Source organism: Vanessa tameamea, chromosome 6 (genome assembly GCF_037043105.1).
Source record: "Vanessa tameamea isolate UH-Manoa-2023 chromosome 6, ilVanTame1 primary haplotype, whole genome shotgun sequence".
Classification (NCBI taxonomy): domain Eukaryota; kingdom Metazoa; phylum Arthropoda; class Insecta; order Lepidoptera; family Nymphalidae; genus Vanessa; species Vanessa tameamea.
In genome coordinates this window covers 7,960,334-7,979,429 of record NC_087314.1, presented here as the reverse complement: position 1 = coordinate 7,979,429, position 19,096 = coordinate 7,960,334, and the positions used below count along the sequence as shown (strand labels likewise).

The 19,096-nt window shown below is 34.3% G+C and overlaps 2 protein-coding genes across 2 annotated transcripts in view; both read left to right on the top strand.

The window, feature by feature from the left end:
• The first annotated feature begins 1,349 nt into the window (after positions 1-1,349).
• Positions 1,350-16,726, top strand: LOC113393601 (carboxypeptidase E-like). Its single transcript, XM_026630578.2, has 8 exons — positions 1,350-1,722; positions 1,802-1,998; positions 2,074-2,229; positions 2,367-2,533; positions 3,306-3,457; positions 4,609-4,869; positions 12,068-12,210; positions 14,626-16,726. Exons 1-8 carry the CDS (start codon positions 1,500-1,502, stop codon positions 14,764-14,766), a joined length of 1,440 nt encoding a protein of 479 aa, XP_026486363.1. The 5' UTR covers positions 1,350-1,499; the 3' UTR covers positions 14,767-16,726.
• Positions 5,690-19,096, top strand: part of LOC113393218 (peptidyl-prolyl cis-trans isomerase G-like) — a 149,292-nt gene continuing 135,885 nt past the window's right edge. The window contains exon 1 of the mRNA XM_064215206.1: positions 5,690-5,699. The gene's annotated coding sequence lies outside the window, so the exon portion shown is untranslated. The remainder of the gene's footprint in view (positions 5,700-19,096) is intronic.

Sequence of the window (19,096 nt, the reverse complement as noted above, 5' to 3'; positions counted from 1 at the left end):
AATTATATCTAATACTATGAAATCAATTGAATAATAATATAAACATTTAAAAATTTTGACCATAATAAATTCCAATAAATAAAATGAAGGTTTCCTTATTTAATAAAGTTTGAACAACAAACGGCAAAGATTGTTGTTCAAACAAAAAAAAGTTGTTTTAAAGTTAATTTTAAAAGGAAGTTGGATAATATATTACAATTGAATCTGATCTGCAGATTGGGTATGCGTGTACAAATCGTCTGGAAACCCTTACCCATAACACTCAGTTTCATTAATTTGTATCCACCAACGTGAACTGGAGCAGCTGAAACTGACATGGTGTGAATAAGTTCAATCACAACGCTTTTAACGCAATTATTTATTTGTTTAAATGCGAATACATCAAAATCGAAGAAAATATCAGCTAAAAAATAGCTCATTAGCTATTTATTAGCTCTCGGAACAGTCCAGTGTCATAAATCATTATAAAGTTTAAAAAAAACAGCTTTCTGTCAAATTTTTCAGAGAAAAATGACGATTTGCGCAAATAGTGTACAGGTCCACAGGATTAATAATGGGCCATTAAAAATATAATTTTTTTTTTATCGGTAAGCTAAATTAAATTAAAAAATACATTATTTAATAAACTAGGAACATGACGGCTTAGCTGGCGTCAAGTTCAGTGTTGCCAGATTTTCGTATTAAAAATTCCCCAGGTGAACCGTATATTAAACTAATTTTATATATTATGTTTAAAATATAATTGCTTATGTATATTAAACCAGTAAAAACTACAGATAGGTGTTTCCTTAAATATATCCGTTTGAAAATAAAAAATACTATTTATCACAGAGTATTAAATTCAGTTATCCGATCAATTTCCTATATTTGATAAAAAAATTAATTAAATATATGTATAAAAATTAATTTATGAAATACCTATATATTAATTCAGCGTTTTAGTTTAAGTATTTAGCATTATATTTTTAAATCAATAATCAAATCATCAAACTTTCTGTACAAGGGGACGGGAAGTATTTCCCGAAATATTCGACTAGGGTAAGACAGCTTATATACAACTATAATATAAAGGCATAATATAATAAATGAAAGAGAAAAAACATGAAATGATAAGTTGGGTTCCTTGCAAATAATTTTATACCACAGGAACTGTGTCAACTCAGTTTCTGTAGAAAAAAACGATATCGAATATTACAGATACAATATGATTTTCTACAAAAAGGATTTTTTTTATTAGTAAATAATGTTGGAATGTATGTAAACTATTTTTTCTATATTACATCTAGCAACATTCGAACACAAGTTCTACCAACATGTATAAGTTGTGTGGGACGTGGGTACCGCGGGAAAAACGATCGATAATTCGATACCGCTTCAGAAGACGGGGCGTGCGGGACGTGTGTTAACAAGTTGTTCTTATTTGTTATTTGAATACTTGCGTTGCGTTCAGAATGTTGTAATTTAAAATTTATTCCTGTATAAGTAATAATATTTCTCTTATGATGGCTGTTTTTAAATCACTTTGTTTTGTTCTCTTCGTTACTGCATCTGCTGAATTTGTTTGGAAGCATCATAATAACGAAGAGTTATCTTTAATTTTGGACGAAGTTCATGAAAAGTGCCCTAATATTACGAGGGTATACACCTTAACGGAGCCATCAGTGAGGAATGTGCCTCTATATGTAATAGAATTCGCCGATAGTCCTGGATTCCATCAACCTTGTAAGTGTTGTTAAATTATAGTTTACTTTATGAATGATATTATGAATGATATTATAATAATCGTATTTATTTTAAATAGATAAACCCGAAGTAAAATATGTAGGAAACATACACGGCAATGAAGTGCTTGGCCGAGAATTATTATTGGGTCTTGCTAATTACCTTTGTGATCAGTATAATAAACGAGACCGTCATATTAGAACCCTAATTCATAACACGCGCATACATTTACTACCTTCTATGAATCCTGATGGCTGGCAGTTGTCCACAGACACAGTAAGTTTAAGTTTTATTTTAGATTATTAATTTGGCAAATAATCAATTTGTTGTTGAATTTTTTTTTTTTTTTAGGGAGGTCAAGATTATCTCATCGGGCGAAATAACAATCACTCAGTCGATTTAAATAGAAACTTTCCAGATCTTGATGCAATTACATTTGAATTTGAGCGCCAGGGTATAAGTCACAATAACCACTTACTGAAAGATTTAACTCGTCTTGCTGCTCCGGTAAGACTCTAAAACACATTGAATAATAATTGCAACCCTTTAAGATAAATAAATACAAAGAACATACTTTTATTAGTTAATTGTTTTTATATATAAAAATTACATAATTGTTAATACAATTTTGTTAATCTGTCTAGTTGGAACCAGAAACAAGATCAGTAATGCGATGGATCATGTCCGTGCCATTTGTGTTGAGTGCAGCAATGCATGGTGGGGATTTGGTGGCTAATTATCCTTATGACGAGAGTAGGAGTGGTGCTCCTGTATCTGAATACTCAGCGAGTCCTGATGACGATACCTTTAGGTGAGTTTTTTTTGCTTAAGGTAATACGGTAACCAACCTATAATTAGTTATTAAAGAAAACAATTTTTTTTTTAATAGAAATGTAATATTAATTATGTAAAAGTTAGCTTCTTTAAAAATTTTTTTCAGATATTCCCATATGTTGTAAATTATATTAGCTATGAATATACTGTAGTCTACAAATATTGATGTTGATTTATTCAATCACACTTGTTTTGTAAAGAGTAAATCTATGTTTCTATTTAATATTTATGATTCATATTCATTTAAAATTGCTAATTCAGTTCCTACTCTACTTTTAAAACATGATTGTTTGGATATTTTTCTCTTCATTTTCTTCAAATGAACAAGGAAATATATTTCTCATTCCCGTTAAGACCGTTGGCTCTTAATTCGGTAACAGTACGATATTCCGAACTCGAACAGGAGTGGAGTTCATACGATCGGCACTAGCTACCACACGACTACGAGCGTCTCCCCCCTCGTGTGTCACGAGAGAAGGGACATGCAAAAAAAATAGCAGGTTGCTCAAATCTGCTTTCTTTATTTTATTTATAAATTGCGGCAAGGCAATATTTTTTTAATTTATTCTTACCGCTTATTTTACCGTTAAAAAGTTTAACGCTTCAATTATATTACGGATTTCTAAGCGGAAATACTCATACCCCGAGAAAATCGTTCGATCGGGCGCGAAAAGAAGCGTAAAATAAAATTCGGGGTAGGACCGTGAGCTAAGCGCTAGGAACGGGCTCAAGCAGAGACCTCGTTGCAGGGAGCTGGCGATGACGTATGCGGACGCGCACGCCGACATGTCGTCGCGCAGCCGCCCGGGCTGCCACGCCGGGCCCGACGACGCCGGCGCGTACAACTTCGGCAAGCAGGGCGGCGTCACCAACGGAGCCGCCTGGTACAGCCTCAAAGGAGGTGCGTGTCCACTGCCGCCGAGCCACGACACGACGCCTTCGCCGAGGGCATATGTCAGATCTTCAAGCCTTGATTAAGAATGAGAAGTTACTTATTTTGGAATGTTTCGAAGAAACTCTTCCATATTCATTTTGTAACATTTACGTACATAAGAATTTGAAGTGTGAATTACCCAAACATTATCTAACTCGAAGACATATTGAATAATTTATATGCTATGCTTTAGTTTCAAACTAATATTCCATTAACAATGCTCCTTGAAAAAAATAAAATGTGTGGTAAATTTTGCTGCATAATCATAAGGTCTCAAGTGAACATTCGAAACGAATTAACATGATCTTATTAATTTTGCCGTTGTAGATGAAGTTTAAACGAGTAGTTGAAATTCAAAAATTAGAATTAATATTAAAATATATATTCTAAGACAAATTAGTGGGATAGGTAATATTAATTATTTAGTAACGCTTATATATTTCTGTATAAATATTACGATAAAGTGTAATGTTTTTGTTGTATTTGTTACTCGCGTTAAGTAAGATAATTACACTAGTTTATGTAACAGGAAACGCAAAAATAAACGAATCAACACTCTTGACATTTTATGCGACTAGCCATGAGATGTGAACTGGTTTTGTAATGCTAATTCTGTACTTGTTCTTTATGTTTTTAGATTTGAATTGTCGTATTGGCACGTGAAGAAAAACGTTGTTCGGACTATATGTATTGTAGCTATTAGCGATGTTCCGGTATAATTTATCTATATTGATATCGTTTTTGTTTCAAGCAACCAGATTGCAAAAACCGTGTGACGTAATACGTTTATATAATACTTGATCCTTAGCTTTCCTAAATCTTAACTATATTCGGTTGCTTATTATATAGCTGTATTTCTTTAAGAATATATTTATCTAGCATCGTTGGTCTAGTAAGGCTGCATGTTCTGAGGACCTAGGTTCAAATCTCACATTGGGGAATAAAAAATGATTTGTGTTTTTCTGTCCAGAAATAGCAGTCAGTTCATTGAGGGAGTGGGGAATGGAGAGTGCATTTTATATTTAATAATAACGTATTAATTTTTTTTTAAAACAAGTTGCAATGTAGTAGGCTATGTTTCGACAAATCCAAAAACATGACAAGATAATTGTTTACAGGAATGCAAGATTTCAATTACTTGGCGACTAATGCGTTTGAAATAACCCTCGAGCTCGGTTGTCAGAAGTACACTCCCGAGAAGGAATTGGAGAAGGAATGGATTCGCAATAAGGATGCGTTGCTCGCTTTCATATGGAAGGCTCACTCCGGTGTGAAGGGCATTGTGAGCGATGACTCCGGTTTCATACAGAACGCTGTTATATCCGTCGTCAACATCACTGGACCCGTCCCTCGACCCATTCGACACGATATTACCACTGGTAAGTGTTTACACGTCACACACACGCGAAGATAGGGAAGGAGATAGGGACATGAAAGCATTAAAAATATATACTCGTATAATTAACGCATGCTAAGGTTAATTAAAATATTACGTATGTAGTCTTATACTAGGTCTTTCTCTAAATAATTCCCATATTTTATTTCAACCAGAAGAAAAGTAGCTTTTTAGTAAATTTTTTACATTGAATTGACGCGATATCATTATTTGAGATCTTGAATATTCATTATGGATTTCCGAAACAAACGTTTTGAATGTCGGTGAAATTGTTATAGGAACTTTGGGAGTAAAAGTTTAACAAACGTGTAATAGTGACATTATATATATATGTATATATATTAATCAAGAATTCTTTGTAGTATCAAATAGTCTTTGTAGTAATTCTATATAGCAGAACTATTTACAAATTGCATGGAATATTTAAGTCTGAAGTTTCTATTGGTTAAACGTCCTTATTCAGGTACATACTTAAATTTCAAATTTAATTACTTTCGATACCAGTCTATCTGTTGATAGACAGATTTACTTTCACATTTACAATATTAGCTTATATTTTGTCTTATTAATTTTATATAAATATAATGTTTGTTACAAAATAAATATTGATAATTTGGTAGCCGGGACTGCACTTTTGCGTTATTATTTATAACCAATTTATTATGAGTTAATGACGGATTAGAGTAGTTGAGCTCGATGCCCGCTCGTCATTAACGTTATCATATCTCGGTCTGGGTATTTTGTGAAAGGTTATATAGGTTATAATAATTCTCTCACACTACTGTGCAAGGTCTGATTGTCACCGCCTTTTGGTCACAACAAATGTAAATTATTTACTAATTTTATAACTTATTGCAAACGATCAAGCAAAATTAGTTTGACGTCTGTCTATCGTCTTGTCAGGTGTTGTTGTTGAGGCAAATTGTTTGATGTTACACAAAATAAATTTCAAATGAGTGCGACTTCCGACTACCGATCCACTAACTAGTTGGAAATTTTAAAAACGCCTTTAGTAACGATTTAAAGTCGATTTTTTATTTTTATGAATAGCTTGCGAGTAATTCCGATACAAATGCTATAGTTCAATTATAAACGCATACGAACTTATATCTGAATGAACATAATGTACGCATCCTGTTATATAACTGCGACTGATATCGAGTTGTGCTTCTGATCGAACGTCGTACATGCCAGTATATAAAATTATTGATAGTTTTTCTAGATATTGTAACAAAAAATGTTAGTATATCATATTTATATTCTAGACATTATTATTAGTTTGTTTCGAGTTCAAAAATAATCCTATTGTAGTTCTTACGAGTAAGTACTCTTGAATCGTCAATTTTAAAATGAAATATATTTGACCGTAAACAATCGATAAGAAACTCGGTTGTCACACCGATTTAAACAATAATAGAAGATTATTTTTATTTAATTTAGTTAAGTGTGGCACTACCACTCGTAGAGTACCTTCACACTGCATACCTTCGGGTTGCAGCCGAATGGGCCGCATGCACGCCCGAGGAAGTACCACTCTCTCACTTAAAATCGGCGTAAAGTGTTAGCTATACTACCGCGTTTCTTCCGGTATGTGAGAGTCCCGGAGGCCCGAACCTCCTCCCCCCGAAACATGATGGTTGTGCAGAATTTGGTTACATTACCTCAGGAGGGTACCATCAGCGACTGCGGGGGAGAATCCCTATGGGCATCCATGTTCAGGACGTACACAACCTGAGTAGGGATGCACAGACTGCCCTCCAAATTCTGATGACCATCCGCGAATCTACGCGTGCCTTTATAGGTCCCATAGCGGTAATGCCGAAACCGACCGACTGGTTGAGCACGTCCAAATGGCTACAAATTTTAATGCCCACCATTCCGAATGGCTTGGATCATGCACTACCGATCATGCGGGTAGATCTGTTTTCGACTTCGCTTTAGCATATGCTTTGACACAACTGGTCACCTCGCTATCGCGAATACCAGACGTGGAGGATCATACACCTTCCCTGTTGGACCTTCTGCTGACTTCTCATACGGATAGCTATCAAGTTATCGTCGATCCCCCTCTGGGCTCGACGGACCACTGTCTCATTGCCGCCGGTTGCGCGGTACTCACGACCTCGTTTCGTGGGCTGTCACCGCGTGTGGCACTACAAGTCAGCAGATTGGGATGGGATGCGGTCCTTCTTTGTTTCTTACCCATGGGGGCAGGTTTGTTTCTCGCCGGATGATCCGAGTGTTGTTGCTGACTCTGTTGTCGATGTGGTGCTTCAGGGTATGGAACTGTTCATTCCATATTCTACGGTGCCCAATGGAGGCAAGTCCCCGCCATGGTTTGGTCGTTTCTGCAATACGGCCTCACGCCGAAAATGGGAACGTTACCATGACAGGGATAACGCATCGGCGTCTCGTGATGTAAACACCACCGCATTCAGAAAGGAATATAATTCTGCCTTTAGGTCCTTAAAAAACACGATTGCTAAGGCGAATACGGAGTAAATTGGCAAAATTGGCGAGAGACTGGTGCGCCTCCCTTCCGGAACACGTGCGTTCTGGTGTCTCGCTAAGGCTGTTTTAGGGAATTTCTGTCAGCCTTTCTTTCCATCTCTGCACAGGGACGGTGAGTCATTGGCCCATACCGTGAAGGAGAAAGCTGATCTTTTAGGTTCTCTCTTCGCGTAAAATCCGATTCTGAATGACCGAGGAAAGTCACCACCAACAATCCCGCGGTGTGATACCACGACGCCGGAGGTTAAATTCGGGCAAAGTGCAGTTCGTAAAGCAATTCTTTCCTTGGACATTCATAAGTCGAGTGGACACGATGGCGTCCCCCTAATCGTGTTATGGACATGTGCTGGATGCTAGTTGGAACCGGTCTTAACGAGTCTTTTCCGGCAATCCTACGCATAAGGCGTCGTCCCGAACTCCTGGAAGACTGCTTTGGTGTATCCTATCCCTAAAAAGATTCACCGTTCAGTCCCGTCCAATTATAGGCCTATAGCCAATACCTCCTTGTTTCCAAGGAATGGAAAATGGAGTCCATTACCTTGTTTCCAAGGTAATGGAGTCCATTATAAACTGCCAGCTCATGCGGTTTCTAGAGGAGTACCAGCTGATAAGCGACCGCCAGTATCAGTTGGGGTCGCTGAGGCGGTGACATTCTAGTTTAACTTACTCATAGATAGACGGAAGCAGTTGAGAGCAAGGGGGAGGAATTAGCAGCCAGTTTGAACATAGTGAAGGCCTTCAATCGCGTGTGGCACAAAGCGCTTCTTTCTAAGAATCCTATGGGCTTCCCGGGAAATTATGTAATTGGATTACCAGCTTTTTGGCAGATCGGAGCATTAAGGTCGTTGTCGACGGTGTATGCTCTGACTTAAAATTCGTCAATGCTGGTGTTCCACAAGGCTGCGTTCTATCGCCCACTTTGTTCCTTCTGCATATCACTTTATACTGCATAACTTGTTGCAAATCAGGAACATTCACTGCTATGCAGACGACAGTACCGTAGACACCTTGTACACCAGCCGTGCTAATATTTCTCGGGAAAACGTCGAAGAAAACTGGAACAAACTTGTGTCTGAAATAGAGTCTTCGTTAAACAAAGTCTCGAAATGGGGCCGGCTAAACCTAGTCCATTTCAACTCCAAAAAGACACAAGTTTGCGCATTAACCGCTAAAAAAACACCATTCGTCGTATCTCCACGATTTGAAAAGATTCCGATAGCCGCCACAGCTAGTATCGGAATACTTGGCGTTGATAGTTCGAGCCTCGTTCAGTTCCGCGGTCAATTGGAAGACAAAGTCAAATATGCATCATAAAAGGTCAGTGTGCTCACCAAGGCAAGACAGTATTTCACGTCGGCTCGTCGGCTTAGACTATACAAGGCGCAAATTCGGCCTCACATGGAGTACTATCACCTCTGGGCGGATGCTCCCCAGTACCAGCTCCTTCCATTTGACCGTATACAACGTAGAGCAGCTCGAATTATCGACGATCTGGTTGATCACTCTGCATCTTCTACCGGATTTTTCACGGGGAATGTTCCGAGGAATTTTTTGGATTAATCCCGGCTGCTAAATTTCATCATCGGACATCTCGTCAAAATTCTAAGTTTCACCTGCACCACCTAGATGAAGGAATCCTTCAAGAAAAGAGCGTACTCCTTCCTCAAAGGCCGGCAACGCACCTGGAAGCCCCCCGGTGTTGCAGATGTCCATGGGTGATGGTAGTCACTTTTCATCAGGTGAGCCTCCTACTCGCTTGCCACCTAACACACACACGCACGCACGCCCACACACACACGCACGCATTTCAAACCGGAACACAACAATACTAAGTATATTAGTTCGGGGTAGAATATGCGATGAGTGGTACCTACCCAGACAGGCTTGCGCTAAGCCTTAACTTCAAGCTTAGAATGTGTGACGTAAATAAAGTGAATACGTAAGCAGGCGAAGTACACTAGTCGGTTAAAGGCAATCGTCAGCGTAAATAAAATAGCGCTATCTAGTAATCAATACTACAATTGTGCCAGGGCAGTGTACTTCCCACAAACCTTATCGTGTCGTTTGCGGATGCGGAACATTTAAACTAGTGACAGGTGGTCCGTCGCCAGTTCGCCTTCCCCATTGTAAAACGAAACTCTCACCCCACTGCCAAATGCCAACGAAAGGTCAAAATTGTAAATTTAATGACGAAGTTGTTTACGATACATAACTACTTACCTACTGCTATTATTGTCGTTTTAACAGTATAAATTAAATTTATCCAAAATGTATTGTATTTTGTGCCTCAATTGTAGGTACTGCTTTAAATTGAATGTGTCAAAGCAATTAATTACTATGAAATTTAATTTCAAATTCACCCGTACTTTAAAATAAAGTTCTACACTGCATTTAAAACGTACGAATGTAAATTAATATTTATTTACTATAAATAAACCTGAGCAACCTTAATGTCAAAATAATATTTCGATATTTAAGGACATGACAGAGATTGTATTTATCAGTCAGTTTTTATTGGGCTAGAATAAGAAAATAATAATAATTATAAAAAAAAAATATTTACGAGCTCTGAGATATGTTTTCCGTATTAAAATGGATCCAAATAATGAACTTCAATATTGCTAGCATTCTTGCGACCATTCCACGCGGTCAAGATTTATACAGCAACTATTTTTAATTCATATTTGTATATATTTAAGCACTTAATGTTATCAATTCTTATGTTAATAAATCTAATTATTATTCAATAAAATAAAAAAAAATACTAATATTATAAATGTGAAAGTATCGCTGCCTGTCTGCGACTGAACCAATCTTGATGAATTTAGTACGAAGCAAGCTCGAACACCTATATTGCACAGCTATATTTTTAAATATATTTATTATTAATTATAAATTATCACAAATAATTATATATAAGAAGCTTTTAGACCTAAATAATATGTTTTTTAATGTTACTAGGACATAAAAGGAACGTTCAAGTGAATATAGATAAATGAATTTGAATTTTAGTTCAATAATTTAAAAAAAAAACAGATTGGAAATCAACCTATCTACATAATTATAAAATCGATTTTTAAAAAATGGTCTGCTTTTGATCTTAGTTAGAATTAAATTAGAGTGAAATCTCTCATTTATAGTATATCACATTAATTTCGGCACTTGAGTGTGAAAAAAAAAGAATCATATACAGAAGAAAGGTATTTTCCAAATGTTTTGCTATGATTAGCTACAGTCCCACTATACCTAGTTGATTTTGTGAATTAATACTCGTATCTTATCTGGAACACGAACCCCATATCCGATGAATAGAATGTCAACAAGATCTATTGTGTCGTGCAGTGAATTAATGGTCATTGCGTTTGTAGGTTCAATTACGACTTGTGACGTAACAGACAATGAGTAATTAGGGTAACGTAAGAAACGTATTGTGAATTAGGTTCTTAACATGCTGCAAACTTTTAAAGGAAAATTCGATATAACAAAACAATATTTTTGTGGTGGAAGGATTATGTGCAAGCACCGCTCGGTAGGTACTCATCTCAGACGATATAAGAGATTAAAAAGCGAAATGAAATACCATGAGCTGACCCATTTGTCAGTCCGACTACTTATTATAAATAAAAAAAATAGTTCTTTAATATTTATATTCGTTAATTAATACAACTGTGTACAATACTTATAATAAAGTAAAATTCCTAGAATAATTGTAATTTTGAGAATTAATTAAAATCCTTAAAGGATGTTGTTTATTGCAATTAGTAAAAAGTATATTTATTGTTTTCTTCGTTTTATCTCAAAATCGTAAGATTACATTTGCTTATCACGTGCAATTATGCAAATGAATCCGTTTCAAATGCAACTGCGTTCTTAAGTTACGATGACGATATCGCTTGGAATTCAGCCAAAATACAAAGTTGTTAGAAAACAACTTGACCCATAACAAAAAACAAAATATTCGAAATGTAAACGAAACAGAAACAACGGCCGAGAGTTAACTTATTTTATGATTTATTTTATGCGACGATTAAATATAATTTCATAAAGTACAGCACCACCAAGTAAAAACTTCGGCTTTACCAATGTGTTTTCATTAAAAATTTTGGATTGTGAACAAATTTCAACGTTATCGTTCTCTTTTAATTCTGTTCCGAATTAAAAGAGGACAATATTCACCTATCTTAGCAGTCAGAGGTACGATAGGTGGAAGCTCGTTATGAACAAAGGGTACATCACTTGATAAATTTGAAAGAAAAATAATTTGTACATTAGGTGTTAACAACTCATCACTTTTATTACCTTGGAATCACATTCTCAAATGACAGTGAATCAAGGGGGATTCAATTGCGTGCATACTAATTTTTTTTAGAATTGACTCAATCACACCAATTAAAAAAGAAAATATTTTTAAATAAAATAAGAGCTGTTTTAATAGCCGCTAAAACGAAACGAAACACCATTTAACTAATGTGATACTGCGTTATGCGTTGCAGGATTAAAATGCAGGTGAATTCGCGATATCTATTTCTATAAATAATTATCCCAGATTCATAGTCGATCGGATAAAGTTGACCAAGACCCTTTTTAATTATAAATATTGTTTTTTAACATGCGACGAAGTATATGTATATTAAGGTCCTATAGAGGTACAGATGATGTGTTCTTTTCAGGCGCGTACGGAGACTACTACCGGCTCCTGACTCCCGGACATTACGAAGTTACTGCAAATCACCCCGGCTACTTTCCAGTTTCCCGCATCGTCACTGTTCCGAAACATCAGACATCCGCCAGAGTCGTCAACTTCAGACTTGAGGTAAATTTTGTATACTTACATCATCAATTTGCAAATGAGGTCGAGGCCATTTGGCAAGTGGACGAGTCAAAATCAAAATCTTTATGCCGTAGCTGTAGAAGTATTAAAACTATTAAAAACTCATTTATTGCTGTTAAAAAACTCACTTCCGCTTCCGTAAGAAATACCTCAGACATGAGAAGAACCGGCGAAAAAAAACTTAGCCTATCTTTCATCTCAAATATCAATTATGTTTAACCATTAACAATAAAGTTCAAAAAATTAAATTTTTATTTGAAATGACCAATCACATCCTTTTATTCGATATAGCAAACAAATATTCCTTCACGAAGCGGATATGGCTTGACACCCACCTTTCAAGCTTTTGTTGATGCTGGGTTGTTTCTTGCCGCCACACACGTTGAAGCGCTTACATGCCCTATTTATGTGTGGGATAATTTTGATCCTTAGTCGGCTCAGTCGGGTTTGGTGGGGTGGCTCCATTCTACTAGAATACAGTCAGCCAAACACACCTATAGTTCTAATTTTTTACAACTCATAAAAATAAATTCAAATTGCTTTCAGCTTTTTTGAAATATTTTCCTTTGTACACATGACACGTACATTACAAAAAATGTCTTTTTAAGTGATTGTTTCTAAATTTGTCCGATTTTGTTGTTCAAAAGGAGTTTTCACAATTGGATAGATTGAGAAGTTTCGGGAAATGATCTTAGTGATTGATTTTCTTCTTTTATGCCAGTAGTAGCATAAAAAGGGAACAGTTGCTGGCTTTGTTTAAAATAATTCAATAGTATTATAAGTTAAGCCAAAAATAGCTTACATTATATATTGTTATATTATCTTATGGATGTCTCTTTGTAATTAATAAAAATATACATAGAACTTACACAATAGTAGTATTGTCCTATTAAATGATATAACATTAGTATTACATCGTTAAGTGGATAGGTATCGAAGTCTCGTTATGTTATGTATTATATCCTTTAATTCTAAAAAAATCCTTTTAATATAGGTACACATCGCAAGATATAATTTGCGTATTAAAATTGCCATAAATATTTTCCATTTGAAAATAAAACGGTTGGAATAAACTTCTTAACAATATATAAATTTTATCGTAATTTTTTTTATCGGATTTTTTTTTATCGGCAATCTACGCGTTAATTTTAATATTCTTTTTGATTTTCAATAAACAAGTCTAATGGAATATGACAAATTAATTTCCACACGTCTTCAGCAATAAGTTGACGTCAGTGAGTGGGTTCCAAACTGACGTCAATAGTTTACACAGGGTGGATGCGTAGGTGCTTCAATATTAATTTCTATCTGGAGTAAATTAATTCAAATATAAAACGTCAACTTAAACGAAATATGTAGGCTTTCAGATTAAAAAAATCTTCATTGAAGCTGGCTTATGATTACCGAGTTAAGCGTAATTGACGTCATGATTACGGAATAAATTTATGAGAATTAATTAAATTAGTAGCGTGGGATGGCTTCCTGGGCTAATTTATAGTGGGCAATTTAATGTTGAGTACTTAATGACATACGTAGTATTTATAAGGCTAAAAAAATACTGTCTTGTTGGGTCTCATTGTATGGCTTGAAGTAGATTGAAGATAGTTAATAGATATAAATTTGAATGTAAATAATTTAACTTCTTTTAAATATATATTGCACTTACTTAAACTTCTCTCACTTTGTAGTTCCGCATATTCGATGAAAAAGTAAAAATGTTAAATAACCTTGTCTGACCGTCCGTATGCCAAAGGCTATTTTTTCAGAAGATACTTTACATAATAGAATTTAAAATTGCGTTTTTATGCTTATTTAATAATGTATGGGATTTCCGTATGATGCCATCCAATCAATGGTATGAACAAGCAACAAGAGTGTTTTTGTCGTTGATATTTCATATGCTAAGGTATATAACTGTAGTTAATTTTACAAATGATATATTACCAATACTTACCAAGATTACGATTTGTCATTCCATCATCAATCACCTGTGATATTATACATCATTACTTATATTTGATTTTGGAGCCTTATCCAATGATAAGGCTTTTCGAAAGCTCGTCTTGGCACTTTGTTAAACAGAATATGTAAACTTTAACTACAAATTCTCACCAATTCTCTATTGAAATGTTTTTATTGTGTAGAATGGTGGAATTGCGCTATTTCGGATTCATTAATTGTGTCTTCTTTAGAACGTATATATGTCACTGTACTTATAAACGGCTGGACCGATTTTGATGAATAATTTTGTATGTGTTTGAGTGGGTCCCTAAATGGTTTAGATTGCATCTATTGGCATTGCGGTCAGGTTCTAGGATTGTTTTGAACAAATATTATTTAAGAACATATAAAAATTGAGTGTTTAGTTATTCTTAAATATATATGTGAAAATTTCAGCCCACGACGAGCTGGTTCGACGACTACAGCTCGTTCGGCCTGTACCCGCACGGGCTGCGCGACGGACAGCCGCGCATCTACAAGCGAGACCTCTACCGACAGCTCACCGACGCACTGCTCGACCACCGGGACTCCCACTAGGACGCCACCCTCAGCTCCCACAGGGCCGGATTTAGGGGAGGGCATTGGGGCAGCTGCCCCGCCCTCCACAGAAGAGGAGCCCTCGCAATAGAGATTCATATAATTCCGACGAGTTAACAATTTTAATATAATATATGTTTAGATATCTAGATATAGTCAAATTATAATAATATTTTGTTAAATAATAAAATTAGGGACCTCCACTCTTCTGTTGCTCCAGGGCTTGAGACTATAAGGTCCTTTGTGGTCTCAGGGCCTCAAGACTTGGTCCTGTCCGTGCACACGACCAACCTGCCGACAGGAATATCATCCTCCAAACAAAAACTAAAATTGCACTATAATCGCTATTTTATTCCGAGTATATTTACATTGCATTGTTTTTATTTTTACAGGATATAGTTGTCGATATCGTTACTTCATTGAAATTGCTTTTAATTTTCATTGTATAAGCCATACATAATATTACATCACCTATTCTGGCTTTCTAAAATATATTTTAACTACCACAACAGAATTTTATTCATAATTACGATGTTTCTGTACTATTTAAGAAAGTGTTATATTTGACTTAAATTCATAAACAATGATTTTTTAGAAACCTCATATCCCAATCTAGGGTTTGTCTAGCCTAGGTTAGTTGCCTACACTGCCTAATGGATAACCCGGTATTGTCTGTATATTTAGATAACATGGCGTAATTGTGCGGTTTTAGTTATACAAAAGTCGTCGTGTGCACGAAGCTATTATTCGAAATGAATAATAAACTACGACGTATTAAGATAGATCTGTATTTAGTATGACTTTTAAGGTAAATAACAATATAAATGCAGTTACCATAAACATTAATCATAGAGTTAATTTTCTATTTATAGTTCTTGTATCAGGGAATTACTTTAAAAAACTTTTCAATTCCATTAAAACCATCAATTTTCAGTCAAAATATCAAGTTTAATAAGGTAAGTTATATTGTTATCAAGCAATTATTAAATTAAATTATTTTATGACAAATTTGTGAATAAACGGTTTTAAAGAGAGCATTCCAAGACGCGGTGTAAATGATTTGACCTACGATTATTGCAATGGAACGATTTTATCAATAAAATGTAAAGATTTCAAATTTAAAATTCGTGTAAAGTAGTTTTTGATGTTATTGTATAATTTTACACCGCATATGAAATTATTTTTAAAACTTATCCTATTTACAAATGTAAAATAATAATATTTGTAACTATATTCAAAGGTTGGATTAAAATAAACAAATCTTACCTATAAAAAAATCTAAGTGTTTTGCTAATAGCTATGCTTTGTTATGCACAACAAACAGTTCTTGGTAAATATGTCTTTCTTTATAATAAAATACTATTCCATTTGACTACTTATCGTTCTGATAATAATTTTGTTATAATACCATAGATAATTTTAAATCTCGACCAGTGATGGCAATTCTACGTCAAACTGTTTATTTATTTTGGCTCCCGCCATTGGAATCAGCTATAAATTCAAAATTTATTTTAAAAATCGATTCTTATTATAGTTGTTTATATTTATTGATACAGATGAAGAAAGTTTAATCATAATTTATTTTTGACATAGACTAAGTCTGCTCAAAGAGTCAGATGAACTATGTTTTCTATGTATATATAATTTTTAAACTGATAGTTACCAATGTTTAATTTTATTTGTTAAATAATGTTATGCAGTAGTAAAAATGTATCAGGTATAATGTATGATTTAAATTAATATAAATGAAAAAATAAACTTAACTACCCTCTCAAAAAGTTACCTTACCTACATGTTTTGTAATCACTGAGTTCATATCTTATAAAGAAAACTGACTAAACATTTTGTTACTAATATAATCCCTTCAATTTGTGTAAAATAATAGTATATGTGATTTTGATTGTCTTTTTAATAATAATGTAGTGTAAAACACTTATTAAATAAATATTTATGCAATGAAGTGTCTGTGTTTATTTGTTTGTTAGGAATATATATATGATTGGTATATTTGACAGTACGCCAGAAGTACCCCATGAGTAGGGTCTATGCTAGAGGACCTTGTTATAATAATTCGTATATTATGTAATTAGTAGTTTAACATGACAATAAGTTAATGCTGATAATAATACAGTATCTAGGATGAATTGATTTTATGAAGAAACTTAAAAAATATTGAGGAATAAAGTGATGACTATTAAATTTCAAAAATTGCTGTTAAAGCTAAGCTATCGTCCAGTCTACAGTAAATGGCATGTTGGAAGTATAATAAAAGGATTAGAAAACCTTTGCCTGCAATTTTCGAACAAGATTTCCCAAGACTTTTCTACCATCTTGAAAATAAGGGGATTTTTCTTTTAAGCAACAACTTTTATAAGTACTTATTTTTATGTAATCTGTAGGCGGATCGGCAATGGGCCACCTGATGTTAAGTGGTAATCAGCGCCCATAGACATTGGCACTGATAGAAATATTAGCCATCCCTTACTCGCCAATGCGTTACCAACCTTGGGAACTAAGATGTTATGTCTTATGCCTGTAGTTACACTGGCTCACTCATCCTTCAAAACGAAAAATAATAATACTAAGTTTTGTAATTTGGCTGTATGTGATGAGTAGATGGTACCTTCCTTGGACAAGACCCTACCACAAAGTATTACTATATATTGTCGTATTCCGGTTTAAACCCTTCAAACCGGAACACGAACAATACCAACAGTATTGCTGCTGGGCGTCAGAATATCTGATGAGTGGATATCGGGAAAAAAAGCAAAGCCCTACCACCAGATCTTTAGCCTACCGTTGATCGTTGTTGAAATATCGAACGAGACAGAAAAAAGTTTAAGAGACGTAATTGTAATGTATTGAAAAAAAGTGTATGTCAAAAATTATGTTATTAAAAAATAGATTAAGATTTAATATGCTTTTATATTTCACGAATAAAAATACAACATGACCATTAAAGTTTTTTACGTTGAAAGTTACTGAAACGTACTGATTACAATAATATTGACCCATAGGCAAACACCATTATCTTATCTGTCGGTTGGACTTTTGTGTGTATGGGCGAATTGGAGACAACTTCAAAAATAAGATCGTTACATTACATATGAATGAAATATATTGCAATTTGGCCAGATGCGGGATAGCCGGTCGTCCAGTCTTGTCCGTTGGCTGAAAATAAATCTTATTATTGCTATAGCTAAGGCACTTGCGTGTTTCTACCGAGGGTGCTAGATATTTCATCTATTAAGAGAGTTCTTTTTTTATGATGGCAAATGTGCAAACTGATATTAAATGGTTACCAACGCCTATAGACATCGGCTGAAAACCATGCAATATGCTTACTTTAAAAAGATACCAAAATTAAATATTAATAAATCAGTTTCTATGTCAAGAAGAAAAAACGAGATTGTAAGTAAGATTGATTATAATTAGATAGCTGTAGACTGTTTTATAGGCTAAGGGGTTTATTCTGTTCATCTAATACATCTCTACATTACATAAGCAATCAAATCTGTGGATTTCAAGGAAGTATGTTTAGAAATACTAAGATTTTGTTAAAATTTGTTTATTTCACATTTACTTAGTTTATCTATCTAAAGATATCTATAACATAATATTATACATTTACATAAACTATGGACGGATCAATTTAACAAGAAGGCAGTAGGTAAAAATTGATTGTTACATTAAATATTTTAATATACGTATGATATATAATTTTTTTACGTGACGTGTATTGATAGTGATTGAAAGTTGAGTATAATTATTGAAAATTTATAATTATCTTAACTTTAAAGGAGTAATATGTCACATTTTTAATCGATTCAATGCTGCTAATATATATGTAATAATAATGAGATGCTCCTATGCGTCCGTTCAACAAAAATATTTAAAAGTTAATACTGTTAATTATATAACCTAAATTCACAGTATTGATGTGTCTTACAATATATGCACGAATTGTGCCCTGTTTTATATAATTTAAAATTAGGGTGTCTTCTTACATTCATTGATACTTGATAGATACAATTAATGTATAAGCTAAAATTGTGCGTTAATAGGTACATCTGACGAATATGATATCTGATATCTTATAAATAAATTACATTTATATTTATTTATACAGAGAAATTATTTTCATAGCACCAAATTGGCAGTTAATTATTTTTTTCTATACCAGTAGTAGGTACTATTCTGGTAAAAAATCATCTTCATATCTCAATGGTGAAATGTTATATATATATTTTTTTTAATACGTGTAGGTATATTTTAAATTGTCATAGACAACGTTGTAAATCGCTTTCTGACATTACACGACCTTAACCAA